Here is an 8573-nt window from a genome sequence, read left to right as displayed (position 1 = left end):
TTATGAAAAAAAAACATATAAACGAGACAGATGACATAAGAGAGATCAAAAGAATAGGTAGTAAAAAAAACCATGAATAAACCCGAGAAAAAAATCCTTCATGTATATCCAATATAAGATAATTAATCTCATACATGTTTCCTTGATGAATCTAGGTAAGCTAAATATTTGGACCATAGGTTGGTCGAATTGATCCAACTAATTAACACTCCTAACAAACACAACAATGGTGAAATCCAATCTTTTATAATTAATCTCTATGTGTAAATGTAGAATACAGACTTAAAATCTCAAACTCTTGGTTGATTTATCATTTGGAATATTAGATAAAGAAAAACATCCAAGTTAAGAAAAAAAGTAAAAGAAAAGTTGTAACTTTAAAGTATTGGAGGGACGAACTAAACATGGTGCAACCTAATGCCGGTTCAATCTTCACATCAAGAGTCAATTTTTGGTAGTTGATTCTCCTCCAATGGACTAATTCTTTTTTTTTCTGCTATCTATACCCTGTTTTAAGAACTGCAACCTATTTCTGCACAAAATTTACATTACCAGAAATCAACGACAAGAAAATAAAACAATTAATGAATGAAGGGCATTAACAAATACCAAGACCACTGCACAAGTGCGAAACCCTGAATCCACTAATCAGACTGCTAATATAGCTTCATAGGGATATTTACACGGTAAGGGCAAGTCAAAACCATTTAATAATCCAATAACCGTACTTGATAGCAAAAATTTGATCAAAAGATATTTAAAAACTGAAATTCCAAGATCTATGTACTACAAACCTGGATAGCCCAAAACACCAGCCCGCATAAATTACAAATAATATGACAAAGGCTTTACATGTATAGCATGGAACACAAGATAAAATTTTGTCAATCAAGTGATGTGCCACAAAAACACAATTATGGATGATAAACCTTACTTGGAATCAGTAAGGCGGCCATGTAGGCTCCATCTTTGGCGAAAACCTTCAATGCCCTCAATTCCACTAGCAAGAATTAGGTGCATATACATATGAAACCAAGGTACATAAGATGTCCACAGATTGAAAATTCTAAACATCACATTCACACACCTAAATGTCACACGATATCCAATACACAAATATTGTCAAAAGTTTTGGGTGCTAAAGTGAGGAAATAAGGTCAATCAATAGAAGTATATAAGGCAATCCAAGAGCTCTTATGAATTTAGTTTATAGTTTTTAGTGCCTAAAGAGAATTTATTTTATACAAATTCACTACCAACTTCAATAAAATAAACTATGTGCTTTAGATATTGGAGATCAGTTTGAAAAAACAAAATAAAACTTAGTCCTAGGTTTTGATTTATTTTTTAAATAGATATTAGAAGTCCAAATAAGAACAAATATTCTTCTCTACCATCATAAATTTTGGGATAAGTACAGTAATATCTTTAGAAGAGTAAGATAGAGCACCACCTTCCTTAAAATAAAAGCAATGAAATGTTTAGTCATAAAAGATAATCATGTCTAAAGAAGCTGAAGTTTCTGTAGTTTAAAATCTTAGGAAAAATCATTCTTCAAGGATTTATTAAAGCTTGCTTTATGCTCCATTAGGATATGTAAAGAAAAAACATTCTAGACAATGGACCACATTACAGGACTACTTGAACATACCTCTCCAATGATGTAACTTCTGCCTCAAGCTGAGAGGCCCTCCCCTTGGCTTCATCTAGAGGCATTGATAAACCCAACTTCAATTCACTATCTTGAAGTCGCTTCCGTATCTCCTTATCCTAGAGTTTATTTATTTTTATTCCAAAAAAAAGTAAAGGTGATGATAATCTAACAAACTTAATTGTCCTAAATCTTTATCTCCAACAATAACAATTAGCAAATACTACACATATTAAAGATCATTCAAAGAAGATTACATATGATTTAGTGGTAAAATGGAAGAGATGGAGTAAGGAGGAAGAAAAATAAATGAATATTCATAAATGATATCTGATAACAATGTTCTCACCCTTCGTTCAGCACATTGCTTATATAAAGCAATTTCATCTTGACAAAATGGTTCAATGTCATTGATTTGCAAGCCTTCAAGATATAATAAAGCTCATAAAACATTCAGATAAAAAAGGCTGCAATAGACAAACATCTAATATTAAAAACGATTACCTCGTTAACATACTGCACTATTACTGAACCTTGTTGAAGTTTTAGTCCTTTAACTTCTCCAATCTGGGCATACCAAAAAAGTGTACCCACTTTTTTACAAGGTCGGAAAAAATCAAGTGACTCACGTTCCTACATAACCCTAATCCTAATTACAAAACAACGAAGCAAAATAACTGCTTAATGCATGTCATCGCATCTACTTAGAACTATCAAATGAAAATAAAACGTAGATCTAAGGGCTATTTTTCTTAAAAGTAAATCTTACGATACAAGTTCAATTTCCAGAATATAATATGTTACTAGAATTAAACTACAAAAAAAACCGAGTATATAAATAAATTACTCTTATTTTCTTTGCGCCATTAATTTCCTTATTTTTTATACACATTAATTATTAGGATTTTAGACGTTCTTTCTTCTCTATACAACTGTATTAAAATTAAGACAGGAGAATTCACTACATTTATTCACTTAAAGGAAATGTTTACATACATACTATACCGCAACAAGAAAAACAGAAAATACAACTACAAACTATATAAAAAACAAACTAACATTCCAAAAATAATACCAAAGATGCCGAATAAATTGTGTACCTTGAATAAATTGTTCCCTAATTTTATGCAAGAAAAGGAATTAAGGGAAAGAACAATTGCACCTGGTTAATGAAAACGATACTTACAGAGAAATAGATTCCTGAGAAGTCCATCACACAAATCAACACCTTGGAGGACATGGAGGCTATTTCCGGTGGTACTACAGGCGATGGAGGACCGATCATTAAATCATCACCAACCAAAATTGTTTCATCCATAGTTGGCTGCGAATCGACTGAAACCCACACAAAAGTTTATTAGCATTATTCATCTTCCAAACATTTGAACCTTTTCATATTTTAAGGTATGTGACCTAAAGCAAAACAATTTAACATGCCAGTAAAGACAACATAGTCAGTATAACAGAGATGACGTACCATCCATGGTTGCTTTCTGGTAATCCTTCCGCAAAGAAAACACAACAATTCTGGTTTTTTCTGTTCTTTTTCTTTTTTATAGCAGCTCACAATATACGACTGCAGAAAAAAAAACACGGATTACAATATCATAGTATAGTTGGTATTGCTATTGGTTGGCTAGCGGTGATCGGTGAGCTAAGGCTGTACAAGGGAACGGTTGATGGGTATAAAACTGCAAATGCAGGGGTTTACCGTGGCCTTCACGGTTATTGTATTTCAGAAGTGTGTCTATCTTTTTGAATTTAATTCACAACATAAGGGAAGTGAATGGAGGAATAAATGGTGAGTGAAAAAAAGAAACAACCAAGTAATGTGATTAAATTTTTATAAAAATATACCAAATGACTAAACAAGTATTTCACCGTTACGGACAATTTTTCATCATTTCTACAAAATGGGCATATAATTTCTACAAATGCTAAATGAAATGATGATGACCCAACATTCTTAAAATGTGAGGAAAGTGAAATCGGAGCACGCACCGGCACCGGAACCGGAGGAGGAGGCGATGCCGCCGGCGAGTCTGATCAGCCAGGACTTGTATTGGCTTTCGGCGAATCTGGTTAAATGGAGAATAGCTAGGGTTAACTTCGGCTATGAACTTGTCGCTGACAATGGTTTTGGTCAAGTGGTAGAGTTGCAATCGCAGGAGAAGTTTGATGACTGGCGCCAGTACAAGTGGTTCTGATTTGGGCTGAAGTAACTTGGTGGAGCTCTGGAGAAGGTTTACGCAAAAAGAGTATTTTATGCAAAAATGAAATGAAATTATTACTTAACAAATTTAATTTTAAAACTTTTGAAGGATAATATCAATTCAGAAGTGAATACTGTATTTTTTATTTATTTAACCAAATTAAATAAATTTAATAAATATTCAAATGCTTTTATTTTTAAATAAGTATTTATTTTAATTTTTTTAAAACAGACCGAATTCAAGGGATATAATTTAGAAAATAGTGATATAATGAATCTTATTTATCTTAGGAAGGGGTAATGAAAATGGCTTAGGGGAAAAAGAATTTTAGTTTTAAAAAAAATTTAGCAAATAAGAATAAAAAATAATAAAAACACATAATAGTAATGCCAATATTTGTTATATCGGTAAGGTTCTACAATAAAATTAGAAAATTTTTCTGAATTCATAATACATTTTAGAAAAATTTAAATTGTTCCTTTACAATAATTTAGAAACTCTGGATATCTTTTTCATTTCTTTATATTTCTTACTTAATAACTATCATATGAAGTTGTTATATGGGAGAAAAAGAAAAGGAGTTATTATTTACACAGCTCTGCAACTGGTGGTTACCGAAGCTGTCATAAGCTGTTTGATTAATTGTGTGAATGAAAATGGATAAGATATATACAGAGTTATTAATTCCTTTGCTTGCATAAAATTAGGGAACAATTTATTCAAGGTACACAATTTATTTTTCTTCCTCCTTACTCCATCTCTTTCATTTTACCACTAAATCATATGTAATCTTCTTTGAATGATCTTTAATATGTGTAGTATTTGCTAATTGTTATTGTTATAGAAAAAGGAAAAGTTGTTCTAAAACTCACATTTGAGAAAACTATATTAGAGAATTCATTACTTTCTCTTTTCATGTATTTTGTCTTTTTACCAGTCGGAGGAATCCATAAAAGTATTACATACAGAAATTCAACTGTCAAAAAATGGGCTTGAACACTTTCCTCTGTCGCCAACCCCCTTTTCATGCTCTTGTACTATATAAAAAAACACAGCATTTCACCAGTTTGATAACCCAACATGACTCATGCACGCCTGTATTCATCTTTGCAGTCACCAATCACTTTTAGTAGATCCTTTCCTTTCGCCGTGGCTTCTCTTATGCTGCCCACATCGTCTTCATCAAGAGCAAGAGAAAATATAGCATTGGCGTCTTGAATATGTTCTGACAAGCCAAGTCTGACACCAATCATCGATCCTGCTACAGCAGGCTGCATGTTTGACAAGAGGCAAAATGAAAGGGATATATACCAGGCCTTATCAATGTAACATGAGAATGAGATTTTATAGCAATAAGCACATCAAATTCTGGAGAGAGAAGAAATCAATCAACTAAATTCACCTGATCTAATATATACTTCACTGCAACCGTTGCAATTGAAACACCATGTTTAGAAGCTACTTGTTTCAAAGTCCAAAGTAGTCCCTGGAACAAATTCCATCCTCCCCAAGCATCTACCATCCGTCAACAGATGCAAAGTATAGAAAAACACATATGAATATAACTAAGTTATGTGGACAAAAATTCAAATCATCAACTTGAATTGTTATATAGCCTACATATTGATTCAGAGTTATTTGTCATTGATAACCCTTTTCCAGACCATCTACCAAAAAGGCTTATCTTAGCTTTACAATGTAGGATATTTAGAAGAGACAGAACCTTTTTATAGAGCACAAAAGGTGCTAAATGTTTCTTAAACTACCTACAATTAAAGAAAGGTTGTCATGAAATCGTACCCTTTTGTACTTTTGGAGGGAGGGAGTGTTTATTGAAGGACCAGCAAAAGGAATAGCTATGTTGGTGTCAAGGAACTTCTCAGACAATAGACCACCCATTACCGTTCCATACCTGCATCAGAAATTGATCTAAGTGGAAATTCTGTTAGATAAATTCTACTAAACTTTCATCTAGTATTTGAAAGAACTATTTTCTATGCTGAAAATTCTTTATCCTCTAAGAAAGGGAGAGAGAGACGTTATAAGTTTGACTCCTGTATGCTGACAAAGCTCTGCCATTCTTTGTTGAGGACGCATATCGACAAGTGAGTGTTGTACCTGAAATCGAAGATACCAATAAGGTTCACAAACTATATAGATTATTAAAAGAACTCAAAAAAATTAAAGCAAGTGGATATACCTGATTGCTTACAACAGGAATCTCATTTTCAAGAATAATCTGTAACCTCTCTGTATCAAAATTTGTCAGAGCCACGGTCTTGATTTTACCTGTATCAAAATTTAACTAGTGTAGTTTGATCAAAGCAAGAAATGCGAACTTATATGTGAATTCGTAACCGTTAATCAGAAACAAAACTAACCTTCTTCTTTCAAGTCTGTAAGGTGTTTTAGCGCATCCAAGTAGCCTGGATTTGAATAATCCCACCTAAATCCATTAGAGATAGAGGTGAATTGTCAAAGAATCTTGAACTTCAGAGAGTTAGAACTATTTACAGAAGTAGTTTGGCTAGATAGTGGGAATCCAGTACTCATTTCACTATTTCAGTACAAAATCAAAATGTATGATGTTTTGTATGATGGTCTCATGGTCATGGATGATGGTAATCGTTATGATTTTCCCTAAAAATTTCAAGAATTGCAAAATGTGGATAAATAATTATGCTGCTTGAACCATGATAGTTTGTAGATCAAATAAACACAATACAGAGGGATTAACTACCAATGGAACTAAAGCATGTCCAAGGATTCTACATCCATCCTCTTCCTTGAAACATTGATGCTGTCTTTTACATAGCTAGCAGTCATCTTAACTGGCGGAGGCACCCACTTAGTGAGACTGCACCAAATAATACAATGGACAATAAGAAAATACTTTCCTTTATATTTTCAATAACAATTTGGAAATATATGGTAGGACGCTTACCAGCCAAATACTATAAAAGTAGTTGCATCTTCTTCAAATCTTCAAATAGAAGAAAAAAGTATAAAAGAATATGAAGTTACTGATCAACTGATAACAGTTGAAAAACTGTTATTTTCATGATTAAAATTGACACTAAAAGCAACCTTTACACTTAGAAACTAGCTTGAAATCATGTTTTTCTTCATATTTTTAGAAATAAGAGAGCTGGACAGGTTTATGCTTGATTTCAGTGTTTTTTTGCAGGTTTTAAGGTGAATTTGGTGAAAGAAGTAAAGAAGGAGAGAGATGAAATCAGAAAAGACAATAAAAAGTGCAAAAAGAGAAGCTGAAGTCACCGCTCAGCGGCAGTTTACCGCTGAGCGGCACTCAGGAGCTTGTGGGAGATCCGCTGAGGGGCAAAATGGCCGCTGAGGGGAGAAAACAAGACACACACTTACCGCTGAGCGGCACTTTAATGGGCTTGGACCCAATTTTCTGTAATGTACGAATATTATATAAGCTTTAGGGTTTCCTAGGGTTAGGTATCTTTGGCAGAAACGAGGCAAACACTCTCTCTTCCACCCCTTTGAAGGAGGATCTTGGATGCTGAGGCTTCCTCTTCACCTTTTTAGGGTTTTATCTTTCATTCTTTCATTGTAATTCATCTAGGTTCACCATGAATATGGTGAACTAAACTCTGTATGTTTGTTGGGGAATCAATGTAATCTTTTGAAGCTCTCATATATGGAATCTGTTTTTTACATCTTTTAATTAAGACTTATGCTTTCTTTCATCATTAGTTAGGGTTTTTCCTCTTTGCTTAATGCTTGCATTGTTTAACTCATTCGATGCATGATTATTGGTTTTGTCGATACGGGCACGTACGGGGAAGTGTAGATCCGGGGAATTTCTCCCAATTTTATATTGGTTGTCGTTAAGCTCCTGCACTTATGAACTGATCATTAGGAATGCTAGGAATCGTATGAACTCGTGATTAGGGAGAAGCCTTCTTGAAAGGTACATTAGAGAGTGGCATTAACAATGATGATTTGAATGTTGAATTCCTAGAATATATGAGAGTGGATAAGATGAAATTGACCCCCAACAACATATTCATACATATATTTCATTGAAAGTGTTTATCTTTTGTTTTCTTGCCATTGATCAAAAACTTCATGCATACATATTTAATTTTCGTCTTTTGCATATAAAACTCCAAATATTTCGTCTCTAAGTCTTAGCTAATCAATAAACCACACAACTAAACTAGGCCGTGAGTCCTTTGGGAAGAACGATACTTGGTCTTACCAAGTTTATTACTTGAACGATTCGGTCATACTTGCCGATTGAAAAACAAGTTTGTGACATCATAATTTGGTGTTCATAAATTTGTCCATCAAGTTTTTGGCGCCGTTGCCGGGGACTCGTGGTTTAATTGGTTAATTTGTGTGATTTTTGATTATCTTTGACTTATTTTTTTTTATTTTATTTTAAATTTCGAATTTATTTTTATTTTATTTTTCTGTTTATATTTTTCAGTTTGTATTTTATTTGATTTTATTTTATTTTATTTTATTTTTCTGTTTTTCTATTTTCTGTTTTTTTATTCTATTTCTGTTTTTATCTTCTGAATCTTATATCTTCTCTTATATCTTTTTGTGCTAACCAAATCTTTTCTAGGGTTTTGTGTTCTTGTGTATGCAGGAGGCAATTCGAACTAGGAGCAAGAAAACAACAGAACCTCTACTTGAAGGATTAGAAGACAGTAGACGGAGGAGAAGAATCA

At 33.1% G+C, this 8573-nt stretch overlaps 1 protein-coding gene and 3 long non-coding RNA genes across 4 annotated transcripts; all 4 read right to left on the bottom strand.

Annotated features, from left to right (window-relative positions):
- Positions 1 to 227: 227 nt before the first annotated feature.
- On the bottom strand, positions 228 to 2889 carry LOC148195232 (uncharacterized; the record flags this gene model as incomplete). The annotated part of the gene is made up of 5 exons (XR_015781027.1): positions 228 to 532; positions 935 to 980; positions 1652 to 1770; positions 2001 to 2074; positions 2838 to 2889. It is a non-coding gene; the product is annotated as an uncharacterized LOC148195232 (long non-coding RNA).
- Positions 2890 to 2891: 2 nt separating this feature from the next.
- On the bottom strand, positions 2892 to 3911 carry LOC148195231 (uncharacterized). The gene is made up of 3 exons (XR_015780847.1): positions 3653 to 3911; positions 3129 to 3227; positions 2892 to 2986 (listed from the first exon to the last, which is right to left on the bottom strand). It is a non-coding gene; the product is annotated as an uncharacterized LOC148195231 (long non-coding RNA).
- An 809-nt stretch (positions 3912 to 4720) lies between these two features.
- On the bottom strand, positions 4721 to 5388 carry LOC148195230 (uncharacterized). Its single transcript, XR_015780846.1, has 2 exons — positions 5267 to 5388; positions 4721 to 5135 (listed from the first exon to the last, which is right to left on the bottom strand). It is a non-coding gene; the product is annotated as an uncharacterized LOC148195230 (long non-coding RNA).
- Positions 5389 to 5595: 207 nt separating this feature from the next.
- Positions 5596 to 6336, bottom strand: LOC148195229 (putative oxidoreductase At1g06690, chloroplastic; the record flags this gene model as incomplete). The annotated part of the gene is made up of 4 exons (XM_088094581.1): positions 5596 to 5776; positions 5903 to 5982; positions 6065 to 6153; positions 6246 to 6336. Coding segments are annotated over 4 exons (426 nt in total), but the record flags the coding sequence as incomplete, so codon positions are not given.
- Positions 6337 to 8573: the final 2237 nt, after the last annotated feature.

Source organism: Vigna umbellata, chromosome 7, assembly GCF_029865625.1.
Source record: "Vigna umbellata cultivar VRB3 chromosome 7, Vumbellata_1.0, whole genome shotgun sequence".
Lineage (NCBI taxonomy): Eukaryota > Viridiplantae > Streptophyta > Magnoliopsida > Fabales > Fabaceae > Vigna > Vigna umbellata.
The sequence above is the reverse complement of the archived record's forward strand: the minus strand, read 5'-3'. Positions and strand labels throughout refer to the sequence as shown.